Raw genomic sequence first — 17,418 nt, 5'->3', positions numbered from 1 at the left:
CCTTCTCTCATTTTAATTTTCACTACATTTTGTTGAATTATTTCATTTTACAAAGAGCAACAAAATATTTTTTTATGATTTATATGTATCAAAAAATAAATAAAACTCTAAATCAGTGTTAAATTTTCATTTTAATATGAAACAATAATTTTTAAGAAAATTCAGTCGTTACACAAGCTGAATCATACAAAACATTGAAAACAGCTGACCCTTATAAAGGTGGGACTCCTAAGAATTTTTAATTGATCTAACTTTGTGCCAATTAATAAATATATATACTATCTGTTTTGATTTCAATCTAAAACATTTGATAAAGTGAATTTATGCATATATAATATTTCAAACCTAAATATTTCATGTGAAATGTATTTTACAAATTTGTTTGTTTTCGTAGCTTACTTAAAAATGAATTTTATCAAGGATAAATATTAGCCTAATCCAGACATAGTGACTATTTTTATAACGGGTTCTTAACCCTTTGTGATAAGCTGAAGGCCATGGACCCCTTTACGAAAAACCTTCTTGTCATAACAATATAAAATAAATCAATTGTTGTCTCATTAAAGCTCATGAACCTATTCAAGGACCCTTAGTTTAGTACCACTTTCCATTTGAACCAGTTTTTTTTTCTATGCATTATTTCTCCTCCATTAAGATACCATATCTCCAAAGGCATCATTTTCTGAGGGATGGGTCTTCCAATAGAGGTTTTACTGTTTATTTTAACGTGTATTAAAGAAATATTTACGCTTTCCTAACTTTTTTAAAATATTGGAGCACTCACTCACCACCACTTGAAATTCAATGATGATTTCACATTTTCTGAACTAACATCATTCTCACTAACCTGTATTTTACGAGTTACTCAACCAAAACATGTTCTTAATGACCTAAATATCTATTCAATTGAACAATAATTATTTTCACCAACTGTTAAGTGGAACCTTGATAACACAAAAGTATCGAACATATCGATAACATGTCAAGTTAGCAAGGTTTCATTTGATCTCACCCTCCCTATTCTTAAGTAGCATTTATGTCGTATACAGTAAAACCCCTTTTTAATGGACATCCCTCAGAACAGTTGATGAGATAAAGGCTGAATTAGGACTTACGGGACACCCTGTATATAGTTGAATAATTCCATTCTATCATCTATAAATTGATAAAAACATTATCTGCAATTTTCTACGAAAAGTTTCCGAATAATCTTGAATTAATTAAGATAGAAAAAGCATAAGTGTGTGTGTCAAAATATCTGTTATTTGCGAATGTGCAGTACAGTTGCTGAAAGTTAAGAAACGATTCATTCTTTTAAACTTGAAAATTTGGATCTGAAAAATTAGGAAAAAAAAAAAAATTTTAGCTTAATTGAAACCATCTCACTCAAAAATTTCAGATATATCAGTCACGCTTATCTATGTCTTTCGTACTCCAAGGGTCAACTTTCCAGGCTATAAAAGTGAAAAGTGACCCTATCCCCAAGTTATGAGGAAGTATTTTCATCCAAAAATGACAAAAAAATCAAACAAAGAATTGTTGAAACATATGAGAGAAATGTTGTGAAAGCTTATCAACTGGCCAAACCACAAGCAATTTCAAAAAATTAGTTGTGAAAACAATGTCAATCGTAGTCGACTTAATCAGGGTTTAGTTATCTTGTGTCAAGTTGAAGAGGTTTCTCCTTATTGAATTTAGTATTATGCTAACCATGGGAATAATAAATGTTGAGTTATCTGCATGTCAATTTATTAAGGTTCTACTGTGTATAACAAAATATTTTGTTGAATTAATACTATGCTTTGCTATTTCTGTAGGTGAAAATTCCGTGCACTACAAATACTCAATAAGATGTCTGTTCATTCTGCAATCCGAGGAAAGCTCCTTGCAGTGATAGGTGATGAGGTAACTATATCGTGCATCTTTTTTTTTCTTTCACTGACTTTCATCTGAAGTAATTATAGTATTAAAATTAATATTAGCATAAATGAATGTGATTATACAATGTGCAGCAAGAGAATTGCTAGAGAATTACAGACTTAGGGGGTGTCTTGTCTCCTTAAAATTTTGAAAAATTGCTGATCACCGTATTCCCTCGCGTTAGTCAGCATATCATAAAACGTTGAGGGAGACCTGCATGCCAGAAAATTTGAATCACATACTCCAAAAAATTCTTAAATATATGCTTATTATAAAAGTCCATTGAATTGGCTGAGTACATACTGTGATCATTATTAAACCTCACTTTTTCTGGCATGTCGGGAACTGCCCAGATCCCAACATTAAAAAAGTTGAATAATAACTTGTAATCTGAGTGCAGGACAGCAAGTAGAGGGAGCAAATGGGCCTAGTACCCTGCCAGCTGGACCAATAGGGATGTCAAATTTCAAATTTTTCCTTCAAGTGCTCCTTTTACATTACTTGCGGGTGTTGAAATGCATGCATGTGTGCTTGTCTTGACTGGCTTTCTATTTGCATCCCTGTGTGACTGCATTTGCTTCTACAGACTCTAGTTGTGCAGTAATATATGACATCCATACTTTTTATAGGCATCTTTTTTCTCAGCCACCTCGTTGGGCATTTTGCCTGTTGTGGCCTTGTATTTGTATAATAAAGTTTGATTTGCATCTTCAAGACTCCATGGGCCGATACATGAAAATTTTTTTTTAACATTATCATAATTTTTTTACTAGAAACAATAAAAATAAACAATTTAGGGAAATACCGTTTAAACTTGTGTGTAATCTGAGTTTTTGGTTTAAAAATTTGTCCTTTAATTTGGGAAGGTCAGCTTATACACGAGCAAGGCCAGTTCTGGACATTTTTCAAGTATAAGTGAATAGTATTTTGGGTATATAAAAAATTGCCCCCTTTAAGGTGTCACTTTATAAAATTGGCCCCTTTTGCGACTACATAGTTTGCAGGATTCAAGGTCCAGTCCTGTACACGGATCAGTTTTTTAAAGATAAATATTAACCCCCCCCCCACTTTACCAAATCATATAGCTACAATATAGCCTTCACAAGGCCAGCTTGAAAATCAACATCTTCACGTGGACTACTTTTGATGGTGTCACTAATCAGTAGAATGATTTTTGTAGCTATATAAATGCTTTACTTATAAGTAGAGTGATCTTACTAATCATAGAATGGCCTACAGGAATTTGGTATCTCAAATATGAGAAATCGCTGGCAATTGCCAGTTCTCGCCTAAAATGAATGCTGAAGGTGAACAAATCCTGCTAATTATGACAGAAATCTCACCAAATGGCGTGAAATGAAGCGCTCATAAAGCAGAGATGGATTTAAAGGTCAGAGGGGGGCCACGATAATGATATCAATACATACACATGCATGTAGGCCTATAGGTTACCCATCATACAAATATTTGATTTTGATGTTGTGGGGTGGGTGCTTGTTCCATATGGTTAATGTCTTGAAATTTTGGTGCATCTGTTTATGATTTAAGTGAGCTGTTCATCAGTTACTTCAAATGGCAGATGTGTTTTCATTTCATGAGAGTGTTTTAAAATTTGTGTAGAAAATTATATATTTCATTCCACCTTAATTCAAATTTATGAGAGTCATAAAATGTTTGAAATTTATAGGGCATTGATCCTGTAAATATTTTATTATTGTCTTTTTATAATATTATTTCAGGACACGTGTGTAGGATTTCTGCTGGGTGGTATCGGTGAAGTGAATGCTTCAAGGCAGTCAAACTTCATGGTCGTGGATAAAAGTAATTTTTGTTATTTGAATAATGTTTTTTTTTGTAAAAGAGAAATAAAGGGATGCTCTCACAACATTCCAAACTTTGGTAGTGTATTTTAAACATTTGAATAACAAAAACCATGTTCATTATATATGACAACAAAGTCATATATATAACTCTTTTCTTCTCTTTCTATTTTTCACAGACACGCCAACGAGTGAAATAGAAGAATGTTTCATGTCGTTTCTGAAGAGGGAGAATATTGATATCATTCTCATCAACCAGAATGTAATATAACTGGCGACGTTTGTATTTTGATTGTTGGCAAATTTATCATAAAAATAATTTATAATTTACATTAGGGATTGTCCGTTTTATGGAATTAACCACATGTTTGAATATCACTAGAATAATCATTAGATTATCAAGCATACCAGAACCTAGTTGAATTGTGTTCACTCCTACTAGTAGCACCAGATGAATATGTTCCAATTACTCAAGTTTTTGCTGATACCTCTTAAAAAGGGGGGGGGGGAATATTTTTTTACTAATTGCTAATTGTTAGTAGTATATAGTAGCGTTTCTCAACTACCGGGCCCTGACATTCATCATACCGGGCCGTGAGTGATTTCCTGTTTCATTTTTCCTCATTTATTTCTCATTAATCGTGTGTATGACCAGGCCTTCAACTCACAAAAAAGAAAAAAAAAATCAACCGGGCTGTGGGCTTCCCAAGGTTGAGAACCACTGCTCTATAGCAAGCATACCCAAACTTTTCTTACCACCCTTGAATATTTTTAAAAATTCTTATCCATATGTTGAAATAAAAATTTAAAAATTTTCCTTCTTTTCGGTATTGGAAATCACCTATGTTATTTCAGCGGTTTATGAAACTGGTCATCTATAAGAAACAGGGCACTGTCTGAGGGTTGAGTAATCATATCTATGATTACTTTGAACACATTCTGGCAGCTTTGGTGATAAACTGTACAAACAGAAAATTAATGGATACACAAAAATACTAACAATGCATAAACAGTTGTGTCTGTGGGTTCTGTGCAAAGGCAGAGATAAACATGAAAGGCTGGGAGTGCAGGATGATGCTAATTCATATATATTCATATACCGACTCTTTCGTTCACACTTCCTTCCCTTTTCCCATATCTCCACCCATGGTTCTATGGGTGCTCAAGTACTGATGGAGCACCCACAGCAACTCAGAAATCAGTCTGCTACATAAAACACAAGCCAAGCACCCACTAAAATACTTCTGACGCCCTGTGCATAAATGCTAAATGATTTATTAAAATACTATTGCTATTATTTCTCTCGTATATTTTTTCATTTTATAGATTGCTGAGTCAATTCGCCATGCCATTGATGCTCATGTAAAGCCTGTGCCAGCAGTTCTTGAAATACCATCAAAAGACCACCCTTATGATGCAAATAAGGATTCTGTTCTTAGGCGTGCAAGGGTATGTTGTTGCATGCTTTTATTTTCAACATTCACTGGAACACTTATTTTTGGATTCTGCCCCATAGAAGACATTCAAATCTTGACTTGTTAGATCTTATTAGAAACTATGTATTACTGTTTTCAAAGAAGAGGAGGGAAAATGCAATAATTAGTGCTACATATTTTGCACTGAAATCTTCCTATTCCATACAGATTAAGTTTCAAATTAGATTTTTCAAAGTTTACAAGATTTCCAGTTTGATAAATCAGTTTTTAAAAATTATTAAATTGAAAACATTCATGTGCAGTATAACACCTGTATAACAATACTCAAAGGACCAAAGAAGGGTATTATAAAGGAGTTATATTGTTATGGATGGAATATATCAACACAGTGATTTTCAAACTTTTGTTACATGCAGTTTCCTTGCCGTAGTCAGTGTGTAACCACGGCTCCCCATAATAAGACTAAAAAAGAATAACTTTGAAGCACTGAACCAGCACATATCAATTTTGGTAGCTTCAACCCACCATCCCTTACAATGGTTGGCGATGCCTCTAGAAGCTGCAACATTCACTTTTTGGGAATCCCTCATTAATACTATGAAAAGTGCATTGGAATCAGGGTATTGTTATCACTTTCACAAAGCATATCATACCATAGGAAAAATTTGTTTATGGTTATCAGGATTTTGGTTTATAATTTTTTCCTTGGAATTTTGTTGCTAGAGGTGCACCTGATACTCCCCCCCCCCTGTAAATTATCGTTATTTGTCTGTAGACTATGTAGGATGCCTCTACCCCTTGTTGGCGAATATATCCATGCTCTGCGCGCCAGTGCTGTCCTCATCAAGCGGGCCATAGTCGTCTTTATGATTCATGTTCACATCGCACTCACTGCATTCACAATGAAATTTGTATCTAGGTTGGCAGATAACATTGGTTCTGACCCAAAATCATTTTTTAGATATGTCAATAATGGATGTAAGGGAACAGTGTGTTGGCCCCCTGTCAATAGGAGGGTCTAGGTTAGACAGCAATGTAAACATGTGTAATGCTTTCAATGTTTTTTTGCTTCAGTTTTTAATGGAAATAATGATATTTAATATATAGGTGTTGCATGGAGTAATAAAATCCTCAATAATATTCAAGTGGAGGTCCTAAATCTTGTATCCTAAAAAATGTATGTGCAAGCAAAGCACCAGGACCAGATGATATCTATACCAGGATCCTCAAGGAATGTGCTAATGAATTGTTGAGGCCAGTCGCACAGATATACAGGAGTAGTGATGCTGAGGGTATCGTCCCAAGGGATTGGAAACTTGCTAATGTTGTTCCAATATTTAAGAAGGGTAGTAGAGAAGCTGCATCCAATTATCGTCCAGTGAGTTTGACGAGCTCTCTCTCGAAAACTTTGAAATTATTATCAAAAGGCAGTTGGCGAAGTGTATTGTCAGATAATCAGCATGGGTACAGGGAAGGGAAGTCATGTGTGACTAACCTCCTTTGCTTCTACGATCATGTGACGAAGGCTTTGGGTAAGGGCAAAAATGTAGGTGTTTACCTTGATTTCCAGAAGGCATTCGATCGGTACAACATGGTAAACTCTTGCGTTTACACGAGATTGGGGGCAACTTACTGAATTGGATAGAACCATGGTTAAGAGATAGGCCACAACGAGTTATGGTGAACAGGGAATTCTCTGGTTGGACAGGCATCACAAGCGTTCTTCAAGGAAGTGTCCTTGGCCCTATACTTTTTTCACTTTTTATCAATAAACTCGATCAGGGTATCGATGGGATTGCTAGCAAATTCGCAGATGATGTGAAGCTAATGAGGGTAATCAGGAATCAAAGCGATAGGGAGTTGTTCCATACCAACTTAAACAGGATTGGAGCATGGGCAAATGAATGGAGCATGACGTTTAGCATTGACAAGTGCATGGTCGCTCATTTTGGTTCAAACAACCCACTGTTCTCTTATGTTGTTGAATGGTGTCACTATCCCGGATGCAACTACTGTCACTGATTTAGGAATTCTCATTGACGAGCAGCTTAGGTTTTCTGAACATTGTGCAGCGGTGGTCAAAAAATCGAATAGAATGCTTGGCCTCATTTTCAAAAAGCTCTCTTCACGTTCTCCTAAAGTCATTCTTCTGCTTTTCCGAGGCTTAGTTCGTCCTGGACTGGAGTATGCTGTAAGGTTTTGGAGACCATACCTACAGAGGGACATTAACTTGGTTGAAAGGGTGCAGAGAAGAGCTACATGTGTCCTTATTGGTTTATAACGTTCCCATATAGAACGTTTTCCTGCATAGTACAACCTATTTTAGTGGTCCCAACTTCCACTGATACTCATAGAAATTTCCCATTTAAAATTATTTTCTCCCTGGTTTAAAACATTATAAGCAGGATCCACTGCATATTAAAAAGTTCTACTCTGATTCCTTACAAAAACTAAATTAAAAAAAAACTTAGGCATAATCTTAGCTTAAAAGCCAAATAAAGCATGATAAGTTACCCAAAATAAGTAGAAAGCAATGGTGGGATTGGGCATTTTGAAACCAGTTTTGCGTGAAAAAAAAATGAGTTAGGAAAAGGGGGGTATGGTCATCTTATTTGTACCTGAATTGTTTTGAATATTATTGCCAAAACTTTGAGTCAATGTGATCACATTAAGCAGCATGCACTGTAGTAAGGAACAGTTTTCTATGCTGATTATATAAATGATTGAGAATGTGACTGTTCTAGTGAAACGTTCATTAAATAGAAGTTTGTTATGGAATGACTGTGCTATGACTGTGCTGACTATGGAATTCAGTGATAGCATATAGTATAATATCATGAATATACGTTCATGTCTTTTTTATTTTTTCCAGGGTCTGTTCAGTGCAGATGAATATCGTTAGAACATTTAAGTAAGTTTCTTCATGGCACAGATATGAAGAAAATTGTATTAAATGAAAAATTTACAGATCTTTGATTGAATAAATATTAATCACCTGAACTTCTGGATAATACAGTACAGTAGACTTGCTAATCTAGTACATGTCCAACCAGGGTATGCCAGATTATTAGAGAAGTCATCAGATTACTGGAAGTTGTTTGAAAAAAGCCCATTTAAATAACTCAGTGAAACCTTTCAACAACAGCCATTAATGGGACCAAGAAAATGTGGCCATTTTGGAAGGTTGCCGTTAAAGGGTTCACCATTTCTAAGTAAAAAAAATGTTTGCTTTGATGAAAAATTGTAATAATACATACTATAATCACTCAAAAGAAGTGGTTTTGCGGTACCTGATATCTATCCTGCATGGAAAATGCATGAATTTAGCATGCAATTCTTGCACACCGATTAACTACTTGTGAAACCCTGGGGATGTGGATTGCATTCTGGACATCACTGATGTAGCAGGGGTGACTCTAGGATTGTGGTGCCTCACTGGGCGCCATTGTAGGAACAGTACGAAATCAGTGGTAAATGGGAAAATAATTGCAGAAAAAAAATTAGAAAAATGTTTTGTCTGAAATTCAAACTATGAATTTAATGCATTTCATCTAGCTGGGAGTTTTTGTGGTCATTGTTTACTGATGCAGCTTACATGCCAGTGCTGAAACGATGTCTTGAGCTGCCCCTGTGACCTAAAGAAGAAACCATACTTTTTCCCCTCTTAGTAGGATTCAAGCAATTTTGAGGACTATTTTTCTTATATGTATGCCCCCCCCCCCCCACAAGGATGGGGTTGACAGGGCCCTAGATTATTACAGCCTCCTATAATTACAGGAAGATTTTTGTAATTTTTTTCCCACACTATAAATTAATCACAAAGGGACCTGTGAAAAGTCTGGGCAGAGGCCCCTTCTCCAGGATGTGGGGAGCCCTGATGATATGCATCATTATTCTTTTATTTTCATGGCCAAAAGTGGCAGTTGTTCAGATGTTAACCCTTAATGGTAATCCATTGGGATGTATTCTGTCCAATAAAATGTGGCTGTTGCTCGGAGATGAATGGGTATGGGAGGGTTTTGTTGTATAAAAAGCATAGACATGTTCTCCTCTATGCTTGTTCTCCTCTAAGAAAAAATGCTGAAATACTGGAAGGGCTGGAGTAGGGCATGGCAGGATTATCGCACGACTCTACATGTACCATAAAATTTAGTATATACTCTTTAATTCAGTGGTTCTCAAACTTTGGTCACCCACTTCTTCATTGTCCAATTCATGATTCATCTGCATTTCCCCAGAAAAGTTTGGTACAGAGAGATTTCCCCATATAAAAGAACCACTTCAAAACATATAGGCATACAAATCAATATCTCCAGCTCGCCACAACGCCGCTAGAAGCTGTGATCATACTTTAAAAAACACAAATTTAGGGCACAAAAAATTTTCATTACTATTTGTTTGAACAAATATTTATCTTCGTATTCAGTTTTAATTAATTTCTTTTTTAAATTACATATTTGCAGGATCTGAGTGTTTCCAGTGTTTGGCATGTGAAGGCTTGTCTCTAGAAGCATCGCAAACATTCCAAAGAGTAGTGTTTAATGGAGATTTTAATCAAGAGTTGTGTTATATTGTATGAAGTTATTTATCTGTTGACAACACAATATTTATCCCAGAAACTTGAGTCTAACCTGTGAAAAGTTTAGGTTTTCTTCTTCCCTTCTAATTTTGGATATAAAATAAAATATCACATGAAAGAGTTGATTATTTGTAAATAAACCATTTACTCAAATTTTTGTCTCAAAGAATATTTCATTTTACAAAGGATGCACTTGGACACGAACGTAAACTAACAGAAATGATATGGAAAATGCAATCAGAATGACAACTGATGGTACAGTAAAATATTCCGGATATTTGATGTACAAGAACCAAAAAATTGCGAGCATGATAGAAAATAAGGGCCACAGGAAAGCTGCGAGATCCAAATCACCGCTGTTGGAATTTGCTTGGGATGTCTGAGAATTATGGGGTTGTGAAATCTGCACGTGTATGACTGTACCGTCGATTATACCATAGGCTTGTAAGGTTACTTCATCCCTCAGTAACTGTCCATTGAATATGAGTCTAACTCTTTTACGCAATGAAAGCTCTTCAACAAAATTAAGCCTGTAGAGAAAAAAATAACGGTAAATCACTTAGTATTAAACTGAGCAAAATGTTCAAGTTCTCTAAAACAGAAATAATTTTGAATAACTTTTTAACACATTTTAGTTTTCAGGCCAAGATATCAATCATTGGATCATCAAATTTAACATTAAAAAATTTAATAATGCAATATTTTCTAGACAACTAATTTTTGTAGAAAGCTCTCATAAAATAAAAAAAATAATATAACTATAACACATTGCTCAACACTGATTTTGTTCCCAAAGATATTCAGTGATTTTGGGGGCACTGAATCCGAATCTGGCATTGGTTTTGTCAGATTGGCTCTAGTTTTTCAGATAAAGGGAAAATTAGATTTCAATAGCAGTACACATAAAGCAGCATACATACCATATTGAAACTGTGTGGAATGTAAATCAAAAACAAACCCAAGATCCAACAAACCAACATTGATCATATAAATATAACATGGGAATGAAATTAGGAAAATAAAGTAAAAATTCAATGCAAAATTACAACTATGCAAATTAAAATGTTGAGAGTATATATTATCTCAAAAACTAGAGCCAATCTGGCAAAATCAATACGGGTTTTGAAATCAGCAGCCCCCAATATACCCTAAAACAGTTAAAACTTATTTTGGAACTCAAAATTTATTTTATTTATTTTTTTTGTTGAGCAGTGTAATTCAAAAAATAAAACTAGCCTTTTGAAATCTCCAATCATAGCAGTCGGTTCACTGGTTACAATTTTTTCTGTGTCATTAAGATATTTCAGCCTGACAGTTATAGCAGTCCTCGAAAGTGGTTCTTCATTGGTGGTGGCTTCACTAGAATGTTCGGCTGCGGTTTGTTGCTGCTCTGGAATATTTGTATTTGGCTGGGATTCATTGCGATTCCTGACTTCAGAATCACTTTTATCAGTCTCTGTAATGGAAGGACTCGAATGAGTCAGACTAGCTTCGCCATGGTCTTGTTCTACGCTGTTGTCTAGCGGGAGAAGAATATTTTCTGGGGTTTGATCACTCTCGTGATTGACTTGAACTTCACTTTCATTCCTGACTGCTTCACTTTGATTATTATCTTGCACGTGTGTTGTAGCGGTACTCGAAGTATTTCCAGATACACGTTCTTCCTGTGACATATTCATAATTAAAAAATTTATATTTTAGAAGGAAAAAGACTGATAAGTGTAAATAAATATTCACTATGAATGAAAGCTTTGATATTACGCTATATGGATGGTACAAACAATGGGAGAGAAAAAAAAAAATTTCATAAAAATTTCTCTTGGACAACAGTAGAACTTGAATTTGCATCTCATGAGAGCTTCGTGACTAGGAAGAAGCTGTACAAAGCTAAGGAACTACTTCAAATTGAAGATTCATTTAGCATTTATTATTAAGTTTTGACCATTAGTATTGGAGAATTTAGAATATAAATTGCATTTAATATGAAATTAACAGGAGGCCCTTCATATGCATTAAGTTGGAAAATAATTTGAAATTAAACGAATGTGTGTCATACAGAGTCGTACACGAAAAAGTAGCCTGTCTCAGTGTAGCAAATTCTTCTCTATTACTCTTCCATAAACATCAAAATATCACATATGGCAACACGATAAAATTCTAAAGGTTGGTGTGTGTGGTGAGCTATTTCTACTACATTGGCTAAATAGCTCTTATTCCTGTGAGACACTGTTTTTTGCGCACACCCTTTACAGATATACGATACAGAATTTATTATTCTGTGCGATGTTATTACTGTAACGTTAATTACAATTGAAAAATTAGAATTGAAATTATACACACATAAATCTACTAAACATAAAAAGTAACCCAAATCAATTTGTTTTTATAAAATTGGAAATTTAATTCCTAAACTATCAAGAACATGTAGTCATTAACTGGATGACACAAAAATAACTGCAATGAAATGTTTATATATCGAAACACTCAAGGGGGCTGGAGAAATGTATCGTTATAAAGTAGTTAGCTTTATAGATCAGTTTCCCAAACTTTTTGTTCCACATCACCCTCTTCAAAAAAATTCTCTTCTCATTGCCCCAAATCAGCTCAACCCATAGGATCTACTGCTCCCTTGGAAACTTCCATCGCCCACTTTGGATTATAGATGAAATATATTAACACTTAAAAGTGCATCGTGACCACAGAGTGGAATTGTTATAGAGAAGGTATATACTTATAAATAAATTTCTATTGTATATAGGCCAGGATTACACTATGAATGTTTGATAAAATAACTTTTAAAAAACTTGAAAAAACAAGCAATAAGACTGTTGGCTACATTTGCTCGAATGTAACCGATGCTCTTATTGGGTACATTTTCAAGTTTTATAAAAGAACTTTTATCAAACATTCATAGTATAATCCCAGCCTAAAATGGATTGCCACTCTGTCATAAAAAATTCTCACAAAAAATCTTTAATTTTTGGTGAAACTTCAGGGAATTTTGCATGTATAATAGATATCACATGACTGCAGTAAAATAAAGCAGTTTTTCCTTCAACTAAAGAAGAAAAGAAGAAGAAGCTATTTCAAGAGAGAAGAAGAGACAAAACAAGAGCAAACTGCTTCCTCCAGGAAGAAAAACAGTTTCCTTCTTTAGTTTTTGGGATCACTATCTACCAGTAGATCACAGCCCCCCCATTTTAGTTGATCACAGGAATTTCTTGAACTTTTAGAACAAATTTGTATTTGTGTAAGGGGGGGGGGGTTGTTAGTTGTTTCTAAAAGGGGGGGGGATATATCTTGAGATGGGAAATTTAAGAAAGTTCTGTGCCTTGAATTGCATAAACTGCTATATCATTGATATGTAAAAATAAGGTGGCTGAAAAATAAATGACAACAATTAAAATTATCTTGATAATTAAGATTATTATATGGCAACACTGGATAAAATACTAAAGGTTGGTGTGTGGTGAGCCGTTTCTGCTTAAGTATCATTAGTTCAATAGTTTTTGTTCCTGTGAGGCAAACTGGTTTTTGCACACAGCCTTCACAGATATATGATACAGAATTTTTTATTCTGTGTATTAAGGAGTGTATATTATGCTGAGGTAAACTCTGAAAGAAAAGCCATCTGGCCTTCGCCAGGACTCGAACCCAGGCCCTCTTGCAAACTGGACAAGCATACTACCATCCGCACCACTAGAGACACAACTTTCTCTCTCTCCCTCTCTCTACCTACCTCATTTCATGCACTGTGGCATGAGGCGTTGAATTAAAGGTGTTAGTAGCCTCTAATTACAGGGGCTAATTATGGGTTCAAGTCCCGACAAAGACTAGATTATTTTTCTTTCTGACTTCAAATTGCCATAATATTCAATAAATATGTTTCCTTGATATCTTGGGCTGAGAAAAAAAGCTGTCCATCTCTCAAGGAAAATTACTGTTAAAAAAAGTATTTGCAAAGTTGGAAGAAAAAAGACTGAGTGTTGAGGGTTCAAATGTTATTTTTATGTGAAGTTTCTCATCAAAAAATACAACATAAAATTAGAAACATATTGATATCGATAATCAAAGAGAAAAAAAACATGAGTGAGCTACAATCAACAGCATTGAATCTAGGAAGAGGAAGTAGAATCCAGTCAAGTTCTACAGTCGAATCCTGTCATAACGAACTCCACAAAATAGGAGGAAATCACTTTGATATACAGGAATTCAAGGTTTAGTATTGTTTCCTATATAAACTTATCTGGGGGATTAGAAAAGTTCATTAAAACAAGATATTTTCGCTATAACGGTATTCATTAAAATGAGATTCAACTAATACTAAGAATGAATCGCTGAATACAATATATACCTGCGGTCCAAAGTATGACTGATATAAGGTTCTCAAAAAAGAAATCGATTCAGGAAGTAATTGTATGGAACCCAGAATACTCAGAACAAAAACTATGAGAGCGAAGACAAAAGTGACTTCATCTCCGACCCCTTCAATAAAATATGATGTGCTTCCTGTAGAGAGAAGGGAAAAAAATTATAATAATAATTTAAATTCATCCACTCTGATAAATATATACAGGGCTACAAAGATTGTTTAGGCAGTGCTGTTGGAAAGTGATGCTGGTTTTCTTGTGAGATGATATGAGAGATATAGGTTTTCTGTATATCCACCTCCCCCATCATCCATCAATTGACCAGTACAAAGACCAGGGCTTGAAAAATCCCAGGTGTCAGTTCACCATGGTGACTAAAAAATTGATATTGGCACCCAAAATTTTCCATGTACAATTACTAGCTCGAGAAATAGAAATACACACTGGGATCTTAAAATATTTAATATTGTGAGCCCTGATGAAGACAATTTACTACAGTTTTCTTTAAAAGATGCAGCTGATTTGGAATTGTGTTTTTTGTGAAACCTAAAAGTGCATGTGCTCAAGCAGAGCAGTTGCCAGAAATTTCTTTTGGTGGGGGCACAACTTTTTAGCAAAAAGGACCTGGGGATCCGATCTCTCCCACCAATGTGAACCCATCTCCCCGTTAAAAAGTCTTGCCACAGAGAGCAACAGGCCCACAACGATACAAATATTCAATCATTACACTCATAGTTAAAAAAACAGATGGCAGCAGTACAAAAAACATTACACAGAAAAAAAAATTAGCATTAGGTTCACGACACATACATTCCAACATACATTTATTCGTTAGAAGTTCCATAGAGGAATATGGATGAGGTGCGTGCACCGTTTAGTAGTAGTAGTTCGCCCTCATTACAGTCTCACGCTGAAGTGCTGTTACCTGTCATCCAAAGTGATGGGATAAGCAATATATTTTTATGAGTGTAATTAGAATGTGAAGGTTTCAACAGCTGGGCTGATGCAAAATGAATTCAGGAAAGAAAATTCTTCTGCCCTTGCGAGTAAACGAACTCATGTCCTCTCATTTACCAGATGAGTGTTCTAGACCTCTATCTATGTTACAAGGGCAATGAACCACAATCTTTCCTAAGAGCTTGTGCACTGAACGGGACCATACATGGATGGTCAGACCTAACTCAAGCCAGAGCTCACAATTGCTAACACTGCCACCAGATGGCTACTTTCCCAAAAATGAAACCACTCTCTGCTTTCCATACGAAGATTTCAGTAGCTGGCTGATACGACATGAATTCAGGAAAAGAAGAAAACTCAACTGTCCTTGCAGTGGAATCGAAACCATGTCGTTGCCCTAGTAGCACAGTGGTATAGCGTACTCGTCCAGTAAGTGAAAGTCAGCGTTTAATTTCTGGAAGACTGCCGCGATCTAAGTTTAAAAATATTTTTGTATCATGAGGTGGGGCCCAATTGAACGGAACTCTATAATTTGTCCAGCATGTACAGATACTCAGTTTTTACAGAGGTGGATTTATGGCTTTCCCTTGTGTGGGTTATTAAAATTTTGCCACCCTTCCTGTATAATAATAGTTTAATATTCTTGACCACCAATGACTCAAATTACAAGTCTGAACTTGGCGCTTTGGGCTATAGACCGTTTAGCCCTTCCCCATAAATATGCCACTATGTTTTTAAATATTTGCATTTTTTACGCTATTACTTATTTAAAGATCATGTTTAAGACTGACTTTCATGGGGGGGGGGGGGGCACAGTGGTTGGATTAAAGATTTTTTTTGGGGGGGGGGAATGGAAATATCTTTCAGAGAAACTTTGAATGAATTAAGTTTCAAAAATAAATGAACAAAAATTGATTTAAAAAAACATAAAAAGGTAGTTCTTTTAATATTTTAACTTTTTTTGCATTTCTTTGCAATTTAAAAATATTTTTTCACATGCCTGGGAAGGGCATAGGAAGCCTGTGCCCCCCATTTTCCAGACCTCATAAGCCACTGTTTAACTCTGGTTTGGTGATCTCACATTAGAAACATATAAATTAGAGAAACAATGACACTCTGTTCATACGAAGTACAAAAGATTGAATTCCGAACAAAGATGAAGATGAAGTTCGGAAAAAAAAAATTCACATGCCTCTGCAGGAAAATCGAACCACCAACATGTCATAATCTGGGCAAATGCTAAACCATTAAGCTACAGAGGGCGGCCATTTCCTTGCCTTAAAGTGTATATGCCGCCATGTGGAGACTATTGCCTTTTAAAGTATTAGCTGAGATAAGTGGCTACCCATGTGGGTCCTACTCTGCACAGATGAGATGATGCATACCTCCTCCTCCTAACCAGATCATGGCCTGCCGCTCTGTCTCAGTGAAGAGATATAAGCAGGTGGTCAAAGACCTGGGCTGTGCATGTGAGTTTCGAACCTAACGTGAAATTTGTTTTGGTGGTATTATTACTATAATGCTGCCATCTATACTTCAAAACTATGCGTGAGCTGAATGACTGAACATTAATATTGCAGTAACCCTTTTACTCTCAGTGTCGAGACATTTTAACAGGGAGATTAGCTTGCATTAATTCCTTGATACACACCTCCAGATGGCAACATGTAGAGATCTTTATACGTCACCATCTGGGGAATATTGTCATTTAGAGATATTACCTAAGTTAGGAGGCTGTCCATGCACTGTCCTATTCGAAACACATATAGGCATACACTCTAAGGAAAGAAAATGAGTCCTTTGCAGCTCAATGGTAGTGAGTGCACTCGCTCAAACCGCGAGGGGTTGTTGGTTCAATTCAACGCAGTGGGATATGAATTATCTTTCCAAACCTCATCTTTATCTCTGCTTGGTACCCTGGCTTTCATATTTTGTATATCAATTATGGCGAAAAAATTTAAAAGTTAAATCTTGAGTAAATGTCTCAAGCATAAAAATAACACTTGAATTCATTAAGTCCTGTATTGAGTTTATTAATATAAACATGATATGAATTAATTTTATAATTAGTATATGACATATACCAGTTGTGTCAGGATCCATATTTTCCATAAGCTCTGAGAGTGACTATGAAGGACAGCCGAAAAAAATCAAACTGAATGCAAATACTATTTACATGGCAGTTAAATGTGAATACTTTTTCAAAAACCAAATTGGACTATATGTCGTAATTTATATTTTTATCGTTTATTTTTACAAATGGACCCCTAGAAACGAAACCCGGATTCAATACAGCTGTATAATTAGGTAGAATCACTGACGTCCTGGACTTCTGC

General features: G+C 35.3%; 2 protein-coding genes across 3 annotated transcripts; one reads left to right on the top strand and one right to left on the bottom strand.

The window, feature by feature from the left end:
- Positions 1-146: 146 nt before the first annotated feature.
- Positions 147-9,880, top strand: Vha14-1 (V-type proton ATPase subunit Vha14-1). 2 transcript variants are annotated; one of them, XM_089250611.1, is made up of 7 exons: positions 147-219; positions 1,818-1,905; positions 3,660-3,741; positions 3,920-4,002; positions 5,067-5,189; positions 8,049-8,087; positions 9,640-9,880. In XM_089250611.1, the coding sequence occupies exons 2-6, from the start codon at positions 1,852-1,854 to the stop codon at positions 8,076-8,078; spliced, it is 372 nt and encodes a 123-aa protein (XP_089106737.1). In that variant the 5' UTR covers positions 147-219; positions 1,818-1,851; the 3' UTR covers positions 8,079-8,087; positions 9,640-9,880. The 2 variants fall into 2 exon arrangements, with proteins under 2 accessions (XP_089106737.1, XP_089106738.1); XM_089250612.1 differs by having other exon boundaries at positions 214-315.
- LOC149068803 (transmembrane and ubiquitin-like domain-containing protein 1) lies at positions 9,881-17,400 on the bottom strand. Its single transcript, XM_089250610.1, has 4 exons — positions 17,167-17,400; positions 14,110-14,264; positions 10,992-11,419; positions 9,881-10,285 (listed from the first exon to the last, which is right to left on the bottom strand). Exons 1-4 carry the CDS (start codon positions 17,192-17,194, stop codon positions 9,934-9,936), a joined length of 963 nt encoding a protein of 320 aa, XP_089106736.1. The 5' UTR covers positions 17,195-17,400; the 3' UTR covers positions 9,881-9,933.
- Positions 17,401-17,418: the final 18 nt, after the last annotated feature.

This window comes from Pholcus phalangioides, unplaced genomic scaffold, assembly GCF_987345545.1.
Source record: "Pholcus phalangioides strain wild (caught in Gottingen) unplaced genomic scaffold, Ppha-v1.0 ptg000024l_1, whole genome shotgun sequence".
Classification (NCBI taxonomy): Eukaryota; Metazoa; Arthropoda; class Arachnida; order Araneae; family Pholcidae; genus Pholcus; species Pholcus phalangioides.
Note: the sequence above shows the minus strand (reverse complement) of the source record. Positions and strands in the feature narration are given on the sequence as shown.